At 37.0% G+C, this 14,760-nt stretch overlaps 1 protein-coding gene and 1 long non-coding RNA gene across 2 annotated transcripts in view; both read left to right on the forward strand.

Annotated features, from left to right (window-relative positions):
- LOC108693721 (dedicator of cytokinesis protein 3) overlaps positions 1-13,196 on the forward strand; it is a 52,685-nt gene extending 39,489 nt beyond the window's left edge. Inside the window, exons 5-17 of the mRNA XM_018202811.1 lie at positions 4,765-4,849; positions 5,440-5,898; positions 6,134-6,433; positions 6,705-6,909; positions 7,055-7,237; positions 7,488-9,213; positions 9,633-9,795; positions 10,171-10,608; positions 10,835-10,976; positions 11,101-11,776; positions 11,885-12,246; positions 12,353-12,711; positions 12,933-13,196. Of these exons, the coding sequence (XP_018058300.1) occupies positions 4,765-4,849; positions 5,440-5,898; positions 6,134-6,433; positions 6,705-6,909; positions 7,055-7,237; positions 7,488-9,213; positions 9,633-9,795; positions 10,171-10,608; positions 10,835-10,976; positions 11,101-11,776; positions 11,885-12,246; positions 12,353-12,711; positions 12,933-13,100 (5,266 nt within the window). The 3' untranslated portion in view covers positions 13,101-13,196. The remainder of the gene's footprint in view (positions 1-4,764; positions 4,850-5,439; positions 5,899-6,133; positions 6,434-6,704; positions 6,910-7,054; positions 7,238-7,487; positions 9,214-9,632; positions 9,796-10,170; positions 10,609-10,834; positions 10,977-11,100; positions 11,777-11,884; positions 12,247-12,352; positions 12,712-12,932) is intronic.
- A 598-nt stretch (positions 13,197-13,794) lies between these two features.
- LOC108693745 overlaps positions 13,795-14,760 on the forward strand; it is a 12,363-nt gene continuing 11,397 nt past the window's right edge. Inside the window, exon 1 of the long non-coding RNA XR_001932034.1 lies at positions 13,795-14,176. This is a non-coding gene — a long non-coding RNA (uncharacterized LOC108693745). The remainder of the gene's footprint in view (positions 14,177-14,760) is intronic.

Below are 14,760 nucleotides of genomic sequence, written 5' to 3' on the forward strand. Positions count from 1 at the left end.
AGGGAGAGAGAGTGGGCTACACGTCCGAGAGTTGGAACGGGAAGTCCGCGGGACTGACTTCTCAGAAGCACTGACGTAATTATAGCGTTTAGAGCTACCGAACGGTAACTGAAACATCCCTGAGCGACGCGAGAAAGGATGAGCTTCTGAACTGACATCTCCCACCTAATGAAGAGGAAAAGCCGAGACTGCGGGAGGATTTCTCCTCCCAATGAAAGAGATGAAAGAGGAACCCTCCCGTGAGACGTTAAATTGGGAAACTAAATGACCCCTCGGATGAAATATTATCTTCTGTAAGCTTATTCAATATTCTCATTGATTGAAGTATCAAGAAGTTAAATATTTACGAAAGTTCCTTATTAATAATAGAAACGTTTTCTTCAAGAGTTTATAAGTTATAAGAGAAACTTCATGCAGATGAGACATAAATAATTCTTGCTAGCAAAATAGATCGCACACATTTTGCACGTATTATTTTCTTATTTTTATTTTTATATCTTTTCTTGTATTATATTATCTTTGAAGTTGACATTACATATAAGTGCAATTTAATCGGTAAGATTAAATCATCTAATCATTAACTCATTGACAAGAAGCTGGGCGTTCAACTAACATCGATATTCTGAGAGGCGGTAGTTCGATGCCCCCTCATTCGAGAGAAAGATAGATAGATAGATAGAGAGAGAAAGAGAGAGAAAGCTGAACGGTCTTTTCATTCGACGTAGGCGAGGAAGTCGTCGAACTTCCGAAGCTTCATCGACGAGGAAGCGACTTAACTTCTCGTCGTCTTCGAGACTCCACGTGTCAAGCGAGTCTCGTCACGGGCATTGGCCGAACGAACGAATTCGTCATCTCGGGCTGAGAGGAGAGGGAGATTCGTCCTCGTGGGGCCGGTCACCGTAGAAAAGGTCCACGGTGTCCGCTGGAATATATCCGATATCTTTGGAATGGGGCATAGGTCCCAACGACGTAGTGGTGGTGGTGGCGGCGGCGGCGGCGGTGGCGGCGGACATTGCCTGAACCTGTCTCCACGCATCGAAGTCTGCCTGCTCACCTGCATTCCATCATGAGGAACCTGGAGGGAGAGCTTTCGGGGCCTGCAGGATCGTGCGATTCATATTCGATGCCCTCCTCGATTCCTCTTGTGTAAAGCGCGTCGATTTGCTTTCTGTTCATGCATTGACATCTCGAAAGCAAAAGATTGTGTCTGAAAATATCTCACTAATGGAGTATATTTATTATCATATCGGTCAACGATAAATTGTGATGAAAAAAGAAGTTGTTTTTATTTAAAAATATGTTACCAGCAGAATAGTAATATTATGACAATAATAATTGTTTTATACAAGTAATTTTTATTATGCTTTGCAGATTTTTATATGATGTCTTCTGTTATAACGTTTTTTTGAATTATTAAAAATATCTTTATGTATAGAGACAACTCTTGAATTTTGCTATTGAATCTAATTAGACAAATGATTTATTAGAATCTGAATACTAAAGAATATTGACTACGTTAGTCGATTTGAATACGCAAATTGGTAGCAGGTAGGAATCTGGTACGTTCCTAGTAGACCAACTCGGTAGTGGCGAAGATGCAGAATCCGCTGACCAAATCATTGCGATCAGTGACGTAGCCGTCTAAAGGATGGGAAAGGATGGGAAGGTCTGAGAGAGCTTGGGCCGTAAAAAAGGAAAAGATAAAACGAGCGAGCGTACCACAGAGCCGCGCTCTCTTCTCAACTCTCTCGAACCTACCACTTAATTTAATCTTGCTCTAACATCGAGTTCGTGAAAGGCAGCTCAAAGTTCTCTTTCTCTCTCTATGAAAACGAATCTCATTGTCAATTGCTTTTTTTTTTTACAATTCTTGTCTAAGCCCAGACAATTGTGGACGTTTATTAGTAAGATGGAATTTCGTTAAATTGCGAGCTGATTTATTATATAGGTATATAATAAGAACATTTCATATTGTACTCTCAGTTATTTAAATTTGGAAATCACAGCTATTCTCTTCTTTGTGATTTTCGAAGTACTAATTTTATTTTTTTTTCGATCTTTCTTTCTTTTTATTGTATTCTGTATTATGTTTACTATTTTGCGTTATGAGAATTTCATTGAAGTTGTAATCACATTAAATTTATAAAATTTTTTAATTACACTGAATATTGTCAAAATAATTTTTGAACGATGTATGAAAATTTTTTAATTAATGTATATTAGGGGTATTACGAGAAAATAATATCAAATTAAAAAACTTATTACGTGATCGGTGAGCGAATACAAAAATTAAGCAACATAGATTGCGAACAGAACGCGAGCAGAAGTACGAGCTGCGTGAATTGACGGAATAATTTTCTCATTATTTGTATCTCTTGAATTAATGTAATAGTTACGTTATCGCGGCTGAGTAAAATATTCTTCAAGAGAAGCTTAGGCTATTTCTATCAATGTAGATTAACTTGATCTTAGTTTAGTTCTTCATCTTTTTCTAATTCTTAGAAATATAGGAGATGATAAAATGTAAGTTAAATCGAGATTATATAGATATAAATCGAGTTAATCTACATTGGTAGAAACTAGAAATGGATATTACTAGTCTGTCAAGTTAGATTTATGAAAGGACTGTTTTGCCGCCGGCGCAGTACTTGTAGCCTTCCATATCGCTCGATTTTAGCGATTAATAATCGAATCGGCGAAGCTATGAAAACAGCCAGCGAATAATTATCATGCTTCTCTCGCTGCACGATTAAAGCCCGATTGTGAAGATCGTTTGAATGTACTAAACCTAAGTTAGCGCTCAATTATATCTCTCTGAATCCTGTTTTCCTGTTTGCAGAGGTAGAAGTAGAGTTTGCTCTGTACATGAAAATATTACACAGATAAAATGACGCAATAAAGATTTAAGTATGATTTATATTTGAATAGGAAATTTCGTTATTCCGGTAAATTTTGTTTGCGTAAATATTGAACAATAAATGAAACTTGATGATAATAAAAGTTTATTTATAGACGGAACTTCAATGTTCTGAATATGAACAAAACTTAGGATGTTTAAAAGTATTATACGAGATTTCAGTGAGTGACTTTTGTTGTGTCGTTACAGACGTGTAATCATAAAATTCATTGTGTTAAACGTTAATGATATCATATAGATAACAGTACACAGCATCCAGTCGCAATTAAATGTGTCGATACGATAAGTTATTCTCTTTGCAAGAAAATAAAATAAAACCTTATTTCGTTGAAAGTTGCTAATTAATTGAGAAATTAATTGTCGTAATAACAATATTAATAATAATTTAATGAATTTATCAAAATAAAAGCTCCATTTTATTAAAATTTTTGAAATATTAATTATATTGATGATTTTAACTATTACTGTATAGTGTAATAGTTTAATATAATGATAAGAATAATGTTTCTAAATTAATATTTTGCATATCAAACTGAATAATTTATTTGTACGTATATCTTCATTAATTTTTAATTGTTAGTTTAAATTCATTACTCTTCTTATTTCTCATTATTTTTTTTATTCTATAATTCTTATCTTTTTATCTTGTCTCATGTTAATATCTTAAACAGACATTTTACAATATTATAATTATTCTGTAGAAATTCTCTCCGAGGATTACAAACTTCTCCAGAATTAGATGCATCCAAGACCCCGTTTCTTTCCCGATAAACATTAACCTTGCGGCTTCCTACAGATTCCTATATATTCCATGCATACATGGTACGCATACAAAAAATGACTCGGGTATCCGGCATGTATCTGCATTCCTGCGGGGCGACGGTGCCCTCCGTGGCGAGAGTGGAGCCTCCTCAACGCGTTGAAGTCGTTGGAGAACACGTCGGCCCTATAGCATGCGGGCCCAGCCCGGTCCAGCCCCTGCGTCGGGGTCACGGAGAAGTTAAGTAGCCGCTTCTCTCTCCGGGACCCCACTTTGAAAGCGAACCTCCCAAAGTGTGATGCAACGTACGCCTTAATCAGCGACGTGTAATAATCCTGTATCTCATGCGCTCTCCCCCCCCCCCCTCTTCTCTCTATACCTATTTCTCCGTCATCGTATCCTGCACCCAACGAATTTCATTCGTCAACGCTCCCGTCTTGAGGTTAAACGATTAAAAATCCCGAGGGTGGAGTGCCTTTGAACTACAAGAGAGGCCTTTGCTACTTTATTAAACAAAAAATTGTTGGGAGATTGTTATTGAATCGTTGTTAATGTTTTATTTTAATTTTTCTGCGATATAACTTACTTAGTTGTTTAATGAATATGTAAATCCGACCCTGAGGTATTCCCTCGCGTACCGAAGTGTATCTTCCTTTGATATGGAAATAACTAACGAGAAATTTTTATCGATAGATGTTATGTAAGACTCTTTATTGCAGGGTTGAATAATTCTTTTTTTAGATAGCACAGGCTATCGGTTAATGGCATAAATTAAAAATATTCCTTTATCGTGACGTATTTTTACGTACTTGGAAGTAAGAATCGCGTCATAATATTTATGCGTAGAGCATCAATGAATTTTAATTATATTTTATATATTACATAGCATGAATAAATAACTCTTGAAAGTACTGTTCTTTAAGAACGCGATTACGTTAAAAAAAATTCAGCAGAAGATTTTATATTAAAATTAAGATACATGTTATAAATAATTGCAATTGATAGCAAAATGTTTTTTATTAGATTTTTTTTTAGAAATGACATTTAGTTCTATTTTTTATCACGATTCTTTTTTATCATATTTCAGAAAGCTCGGCTTGGACTTGGTGCCACGTCAAGGTGCTCACATGGTAGAGCCGGATACCATGTCTGTCGTGGAATTATATCATGTGGTAATTATGAATAAAATAGTACATTCTTATCGAATTGATAGCATACAGTTCGCGAATGTCGTTTAACGAGTCTGAATGGAAAAAAGAAAGGATTAAATGCAATGTACAATAACGATGAAATATGAGCTTCATTAGAATGCTGGCCACGAAGGCAGCATCATTCAATTTCGCTACGTGCAGCGCTATACAGTTATTTCTGTTCAACAAATCAGGTTCTCGTAAATACAAGTATAATCATGATTGACAATTTATTAACGAATCAATTTTTTAAATATTAAACAATCTTCCATCACGAAGCATAACGATTCAACAATTTTTCAATATAATGTCAAGATTACTTTTATTAAATTTTTGTTGATGTGAACTAAAATAAATAAACTAAAAAATTAATTAAATATGATTTGATATATTTTAATGTCCCCTAATTTTTATCACATCGATAGCTGTGACAGATAAAAATTACGATTCCGATATTGTCATTACAGAATATGGACCTAAGTCGAAGAGCTAAATCAATTTGTTGTTGTAAATAAATAAAAAATATTATTTGCGTGACATTAATTCTAATCTTTTCTCGCGGGGGGTTGCAGCATGTGCAGAGTGCCGAAAATTCTCAGGGTGCTTCCGCTCGCGGCACTCTGCGTCGCAAGGAGCACAGAAAAGTCCTTACACATCATCTGTACTTTTGCATGAGAGACTTTGGCCATTCGGTAGGCGAGGATACCGAGATTTACTTCTCTCTGTTCGATGCCAAACGGCAGCAGTACCTGAGCGAACGCTTTCTGGTGCGCATCAGCAAGGAGGGTTTCTCCAATTATGTGGAGAAGATGCACAGCAATTGCACCATCTTCACAGATCTGGGCAATTCCGACTTGAGCCGCGATCTTTATATGGTAGCCCATGTGATGCGTTGTGGCCGGATGCTATACTCCGATTCTGGCAAAAATAAGACTGGAACTGCGATTTACAGGCGGCCTCATGGGGTGGCGGTTCTTTCTCTGGCGGAAGCCGCTCAAGATCACGCAGAGGAACTCGAGATGAGTTTCAAAGTAAACGGATAAAGAATATTAATTAATTCAATATATATAAATTAATTAAATGTATTAATTCATGTATCGTAAAAATACTTTAATCTTGATTTAACGTAACTTTTTATAATTGAATTCCATTAGTTTATACTTTATCGAAAAAATTGGATCATATTTAAATTCTTTTTATTTTTTTATAATATTCAAAAAGAACATGAACGAAATAGATTTAATTGGAAGGATTTTTATATACCAGGTATATCAAGGGGAAGAAAAGGAATTTCATCAGTTGCACGAACAAATCATACGTAACAACAAGTGCTCTCCTTTACCTGGACAACCTAATTATGGAATAGTTGTGTCTCTTCGTATTCTGCATGGCGAGCTCTCTCAGGTGCGGGAGGAGAATCCGTTGTTATTCAAAAATATTTGCCTCACGAAGAAGCTCGGTTTCTCGGATGTTATTATGCCGGGCGATGTGCGTAACGACCTGTATTTGAAGCTGGAACGGGGTGAATTCGAACGCGGCGGAAAATCTACTGGCAAGAATATCGAGGTGAGATAAAATTTTTTTAAAATTATTTCTCTCATTTAATATTTACTTGCTTTTTATATAAAATAACGAGCTGTATGTGGAAGTATTTTCACGGAATGAAGAACTAATTTCTAATATAAAAAAATGTACAACTATTATATAAGTTTAATAAATTGAAATATTATTAAAAATTAAATTTTTATATAAAATAGTTTATATAAAATAGTTAGAAATAATTTTCAAAGGCAATGAAACTGAATATTTTTTAATATGTTTGTTGCAATAAAATTAGGTGACAATTCTAGTCCTAGACGTGGACGGCCAACCCTTGGAAGAGTGCCTGTTTGGAGCCGCAGGAATGGATGGTAATTCTGAGTATCAGAGTTTGGTCATATATCATCATAACAGCCCATCGTGGGCAGAAACTGTGAGACTGGCGATACCCATCGATAAGTTTTATGGAAGCCACGTGCGTTTTGAGTTTCGACATTGCTCCAGTGAGTTTATTGCTCTCAATAGATATCGATCTGACGCTGATCTTCCACCTTAGCTTAAACATTTTTCGTTTATCTTTCATCTTTCTACCTATTTTCTACGATCTTCATTTACTTTTTCCAATAAGAAATTTTCCGTATATTGCAGCACGTGAGAAGAATGACAAAAAATTTTTCGCCTTCGCGTTCGTACGACTGATGGAGCCCGGAGGTGCTACTCTTCAGGATGGTCCGCACGAATTATATATTTACAAATGCGAGGAGCGTACAAAATTGGATTCCTTGAGTTACCTGTCGTTGCCAAGTAGCACGAGAGAACCGTGCGCCTCAGGTAAATTAAATTTTCTTATAAAATAAAATTTTCTTTGGGTAATATTCAATTAAATTTACGTGAATAAAATAAAGAATTAATATAATTCTAAAAATGGATATAATATCTTTTATATTATCTACAGATGAACAATATACGCATAAAATTATGTTAATAAATGTTAACGTAAAGTATTTCTGAAAAATAGTATTAAAATTAGATATCATATTTAGATATTTATATTTATAATTATTTTCTTGTTATCTTCCAGGCCCACCAGCTTTCACTAGATCGCCAAAGGAGACTGTATTTGTACATACCTTGCTCTGCAGTACCAAGTTAACACAAAACGTTGATTTACTTAGTTTGTTGCAATGGAAAGCTCACCCTGAGCGAATATCCGAAGCTCTCGGCCGCGTTCTTCGACTGGATGGCGAAGAACTAGTCAAGTTCCTACAGGATATCCTTGACGCGCTCTTCGCCATGTTTCACACTGAGGACGGTAATTCCACAGCACACTCCGGCTTAGTGTTCCAAGTACTCGTGTCTATCTTCAGCTTGTTGGAGGATTCCAAGTTTGAACATTTCAAACCAGTGATGGATGCTTATATATCAGACCATTTCGCCGCGGCTTTGGTGTACAAAGGTCTTCTCAGCAGCGTGCAACATTGTGCCGATTGGGTAACCGCTGCAGAAAAGCAGGAACCGATCATGAAGTGCTTCCGTTCTCTCGAATATATCTTCAAATTTATCATTCAAAGCCGGCTGCTGTTTGCTGTCGCGACTGCCGGTCAATACGAGGATAGTTTCAAACGCGATCTATATTGCGTATTCGCAGCTCTTAACAAGATGTTAGGTATTCCCTATGAAATGGTGCTACTATCGCAAATCGCACTACTGTTGTCGATTGCGGCGGTGTTCGAGCAGCTAGTAGCGGTGCTACCAGTCCTCGAGGTAGCCAAACTTACCTGTACAATGCTAGACTCGGTGCCACGGGAGCCACCCTTGCAGTTCACGCAGGCCAAATTAGTTGCTATTAAAAATCTTACTGCATCTAGCTTGTTCCGCAAGGATGATGAGAGTCGAAACATGTTACTTGTCACTATATGTCGGCACTTACGTATTCATCTGGCACGTAGAGAAGAATTACGATCTTGTACTGATATTTTGGGTGAAATACTCAGCTTTTTGCATAAGCGTGGTAGGGATACGAATAAAGTTAACAATTGCATACACCACGACGTTGAAACGCTTTGTCTATCGGTGCTCGATGTGCTCATACAAACGATACTAATCGTGATAAATGCCAATGGACCCGTCCTCGGTTGTCTCGTCGGCTGTCTTATTGGATTGCTTCAACTGCTCGATGAGTATCATTACGCGCGACTTTGGGAAGAGTTGACGCACGCCGGCGATCGAAAACCACTCAAGGACTTTCTGCTACGGGTATTCTTGGTCCTGCGAGATCTTGTACGCCAGGAAGTATTTCCGCCGGACTGGCTGGTCATCAGGATGCAAGCTAACAACGTTATTCTAAGGTCACTGCAGGAACTCGCGCAGCCACTCGCGTTCCGCTTCCTTCATGGCAGCTTTGATTCGCAGCTATGGTCCACATACTTTAATCTTGCGGTGGCTTATCTTACTCAGCCATCGCTTCAGCTCGAACAGTTCTCCGAAGTCAAGCGAGAAAAGATCGTAGAGAAGTACGGTGACATGAGAGTACTCATGGGTTTTCAGATATTGTCTATGTGGTCGCACTTGGGCGAACGTAAACTCGAATTCATACCAGGCATGGTAGGACCTTTCCTCGAGGTTACTTTAGTGCCAGAAAGTGAACTTCGCAAGGCAACTTTACATATCTTTTTCGATATGATGGAATGTGAGCAGCGAGCTCGCGGAAGCTTCAAGTCCGTGGAGTCTGAACTGATCGACAAGCTGGACATTCTTATCAGTGAAAACAAGGGCGATGATGAATATAGGCAATTGTTTAATACTATGTAAGTTTATATTTTATATTTTATATGTAAGTTTGTATTTTATATTTTAAGTCTCAAAATCTTATATTTTTAAAACATCCAAAAACGCAAAGATTTAAAAAAAATATATTAATTTTCTATCGAAATAAAAATTATTCTATGCTGTATTACTTCTAAAATATTTTAAATTATATATTTCTAATACTGTACAATTTTTCACGTTTACTATTATATTTTTATATTATACAAACACAGATGTCAACTATGTAGCATTTTTTCGTGTTTTTTTGTGTTAGTTTCATAAAAATATTATGACACTTATCGCATTTATAATTTCATGCCGCTTCAGGGAACATCTTAGCGCTGTGTAAGTGCAATACTTTAATTGAATGTGATTTTTAGTTTCAATATTTTTTAAATTCCTACATTTGTGATTACAGATTACTGGACAGAGTGCAATCCGAAGATCCCACATGGAAAGATAGTGGCACGGCTTTTATAACGTCTGTTACACGTTTATTGGAAAGGCTTCTTGATTATAGAAGCGTTATTCAGGGTGACGAGAATCGCGACAAGCGCATGTCGTGCACCGTGAATTTATTGGTAAGTGTTAAAGAAAGATTATCGATACAATAAATCCAATAAGATTTGATTAGTTATTACTTATTAGTAAAAGTATTATACTGCGGCTAAACCAAGGAATCTGCAGTGCGACTATATGTACAAATTACTTATGACTTAGCGCGTTAATTAACTAAACTGTGTGACACACGCGCACTGTATATATTCAATAGATATACTATATATTTGGTGTGCTTGATCACTCTATGCTTGGCAGTTAGCACTCGCGTTAGACTGTTCGCGCTTTCCGATGGAAATTTTATCATTGTGCCTGTCTCTCATTCCTTGTTAAATCATCAATCGCTAGAAGTGAAAAGTTCTCAGAATAACATGGGGATACTTTTGATGTTTTTGCAGAACTTTTACAAGAATGAGTTCAACCGGAAGGAGATGTACTTGCGCTACATTTACAAGCTGCATGATCTACATTTGGCCGCCGAAAATTATACGGAAGCGGGTTTTACGATGAAGTTATATGCCGATCAGCTGGGTTGGGGCTCGACTATTCTGCCATCCGATCACGCTCATCCCCAGCAACCAGAATGGCAGCGCAAAGAGTTACTGTATCATAAAATCATTCATTATCTCGACCGTGGCAAGTGCTGGGAAAAGGGTATACCCTTGTGCAAAGAACTGGCGATCCTGTACGAGACTAGACTATATGACTACGCCAAACTTAGTCACGTGTTGAAGCTACAGGCTAAGTTTCTAGATAACATTCTGACGCAACTACGCCCGGAACCAGAATACTTTCGCGTTGGATTTTATGGTCTTAGTTTTCCGCTGTTTGTCAGAGTGAGTTTGATTTATAATCCAAAGTGATTTTTAAAAATATTCTCAGTGTAATAAAATAACTTAAATATTATAATTCTATTCTATCAAAAATATTTTATCAAAGTTTAATTCGGATTTTCGGATTCGAATTTTTAGCATTATTTTATTTTTTGTGAAATAGGCGCCTCGAAAATGTTATTCTTCATTAAATGTTATAAATGTTATATGTTCGTGTCTTTTATTGTAGAACAAGTTATTTATTTATCGTGGTTTGGAATATGAACGTATAGGAGCGTTCACACAACGGCTGCAAACAGAGTTTCCATGTGCACAAATTTTAATGAAGAATTCCCCGCCTGATGAGAGTATTCTTACATCTGAGGGTCAATGTAAGTGAGATTAGATTTATTAATTTTTTTAAATTAAAAGAGAATCAATCTCAATATAATTTGAGAATCGAATAATTTATTATGAATATATTTTATTTAACAATTGGACATCGCATTTTTGCAGATATTCAAATTTGTAATGTGAAGCCAATCCCCGAAGAGGGTAGTTTGGCTTGCAGCGGTGTCGAAGTTCCGGAACGCGTAGTCGCATTTTATTTGGTGAATGATGTTCGCAAGTTCACGTTCGATCGGCCGCTGCATCGTGGCCCAGTGGATCGTGAGAACGAGTTCAAATCGTTGTGGATTGAGAGGACGACGTTAATGACAGAAGCTAAATTGCCAGGGATCCTCAGATGGTTCGAAGTAATCGAGAAGCGGTCGGAATTGTTGGCACCAGTACAATATGCCTGTGAGACTATGCAAAGCGTGGAAAGAGAATTGAGGCGATTGGTTGCGCAGTACACTGCGGAGCCACATAGAAATATTAATCCATTCAGCATGCGGCTGCAGGGAATCATCGACGCTAATGTAATGGGCGGTATCACCAAATATCAGGAGGCTTTTCTCACGCCCGAATTTGCCCGACAAAATCCCGAAATGGTACCGCATGTTAATCGATTAAAGGGATTGATATTGGATCAGATGAGTGTGTTAGAATCTGGTCTGATGTTGCACGGTCAAATTGCACCCACCGGAGTTCAACCATTGCATAAAAGGCTAATCGAGAGATTCACTCAGCTCAAGCAAGGCCTCGGTCCGTTGGCCAGACAGAGAACCATTCATCAAGACAGCATCGTGAAGTAATTATATTTTATATATTCTTGTACAGTTCGTTTCATTACAGGGTTAATTATTTTAATTACTGTTTCTGCTTGTGAGAATATCTGAAAATATTTTTGCTTTTGAAGTTCGCCTCTACCACCTTTGCCGGTCAACGACAAACAGCGTCCAGCCACTTTAGAAACCGCCGGCTCTAGATTGTCGCATGCTGACAGCGATGGTCTTCCCGAGGACGAAGGCTTTTATACGAAAGTGGATGGTATACCACCGCCTATTCCACAACGAGAAGTACGGCCGCGTTCCGTTGGTTATGGTACAACCCCGCCTAGACCCACGCATCAGAGATCTCTCAGTAAGCCGCTGAGCCCAAAACTGCCATTGAGGCATTCCTTGCCTACTCCTACTGACGGCATAGATCAAAGTGGCCTCAGAAGCTCGTGGAGCGAACCCGGACCCGAACCCGCTCCTCCACTACCACCTAGGGGTTGCAGTAAGTTATTTTCTCTTTTTCTATTATGATTTGTAATAAAATTTAATATAACGTCGAAAATAAATTTTTCATGAAAATATATCACGTTTTGTACTTCCTGTTTTAGTGCTAGACAAAAGAGATTCGAATACGAATACTGTTGTACCGCCGGCACCGCCAAAACGCGGTTTAACGCACAAACGCACAAATACAGAATGGAGCACGGATGATGACTCTGAAATCACGGAACCGAGAAACGAACCGAATGATCTGCGCGACAGCGGCATTTCTACAGCCAGTCTGCTAGATTTTCAATCACACTTGACAAATCTAAATAATCTAAGCTACGAAGACTTCGAGCCACGCTCCCGGTGCAACGACATCATGAACATTTCACCACCTTCTGTGATAAGTGCACTCAATGTCTCCACTGGCAGCTTCGCCAGCGGTACATTCCAGGGCTCGCATTCTCTCCCTAATCAAGAAGTGAGAAAATATAACTGGAAATATTTACTAACATATACAGTTACATATATAACATTTTCTTGAGTGAACAGATTGCTAATGAAATAAAATTGAAATAATTTTCTAATTAATTTTTTTTTGTTTCATATTTTTTCATTTTATAACAGATTTTCAAAAAATGCCAACAGATATTTATGTTCATGAACCACACTGATAGCAATGATTTCAATTTTCTTTTATAGGTGAGTCCTCCACCAATCCCTCCCAAGGCTCATCAAGACACTCCATCAGCTCCTTCCACCTTGGAGAGAGTATCCAACAGAACGCAGAGTCACGGACACTCGGAGAATTATTCCGTTCCGAAGATGCAGACGCTCTCCGTGGCATCCGATACAGAGAGCACCGTGTAGTGACGATATCCCCTTAGTCTCTAGTTAGTATTTAGTGATTTGTATGTGCCATTATGGTCAAGCGTGAATCCTGTTCTCGATTTATCTCTCGAGTTGTCAGGTGAATTCTCTTAGTAACTTAAGATAAACATAAGAATATCATCGTCGTCATCGTTGTCGTTGTCGTCATCGTGTCTAACGGGTGTGATACGCAGAGAAATGGTCTTACATCTGTCATTATCGAGATTTCTGACTTTTGTACAACACTCTCTGCACATAGCTGATAACAAACATTGTATAAGCCGAATCAAATCATAAACCGAAATCACATCGCATTCCCAAACATGAAATGAATTGTATCCAACCGCGTATATACGTACCTTCGTAGAGAAATAGAAAGGAAAGTGCGTAATAATCGCCCTTGAACACCGAAAACGTCCAACAAGAAGCTTCTTAATAGATTGAATTTATCTGAACGTGATCGGTGATCGAATCGCGATATTTATATATATACACACACACACACACACACACACACACACACACACACACACACACACACACACAAAACACACACACACACATATATCGATTTTACATAAAACATTCTTCCGAGTATATCAATCCACACATACTGACTATATATATTTTGTAATTTATTTATATTTTCAATGAGAAAATAAAGATAATTTTTAAATCAATGAATTGCTGGAGATTGTGTGGAGTGATATTGTCAACGTACAGTTGTGCGGATGTGGTTGGGAGAGAAGTTGGAAAAAAATGAACCCTACCCCAAAATACTGAGGGATATATAAATTATGTATTTTGTCACAGTTCTTTTTTTTCTCTTCGTCTCGTATGAGTGTATATACAAAAGTATGAAAAAATGCGCCACATGATTGTACGCTTTAACTTATGCTACTTTTTTTTCTTCATGGCATATAAAATAAAGAGAAAGATTGTAAACTTCTATAAAAAAAGTAAATAAAACCTAAATTATACATATACTTATGTAGGATGATTCTTAATTATATGTCAATATATTTTATAGAGAATGAATACAGAGCTCAAGAAAAAGATGGCGCATATGAAAATAAGTCTAAATGATTTAAACGTTTGACATTTCTTTGTTTCGGTTTTTAATTTTATCTTCTGAAATATTATTATGTAATTAAGAATCATTCTGTACATAGGAAAGAGAATAGGCAGTGGAATGTATACATTGCACAATACTGAGCTCATGGAAAGAAAAAATTTAAGATAGGATGGAATCAGTTTATAATGAATAATGATTGGAGATCATTTTTGTTCTCTGTATCTTTCTGAATATCATTGCTAATTGACGATGATCATTCATTAAGAATCGGAGATTCACAAATCGGAGCCGAATTGCTCCTGAATAAAAATTATAACAAGCGCAAATATTTATGGTGAGTCGATCAGAGTGTGATTGAACGATTTAGTGCAAACTTTGATCTTGTTTCACTAATTATCTATATTTATTTTAAATACAAAAAATTGTATTTAAAATACGACTTTAAATTATGAACTTTATTTTTTTTATTTGGATTCTAAATCGTTCAACTGTGTATTCTATTGGATAAAAATAACGAAATATTTTCCAATGATAAGCGAACTGCTGATTTGTAATTATAATATATATAGTATATATATATATATA

The sequence above is a fragment of the Atta colombica genome, unplaced genomic scaffold (genome assembly GCF_001594045.1).
Source record: "Atta colombica isolate Treedump-2 unplaced genomic scaffold, Acol1.0 scaffold96, whole genome shotgun sequence".
Taxonomy (NCBI): Eukaryota; Metazoa; Arthropoda; class Insecta; order Hymenoptera; family Formicidae; genus Atta; species Atta colombica.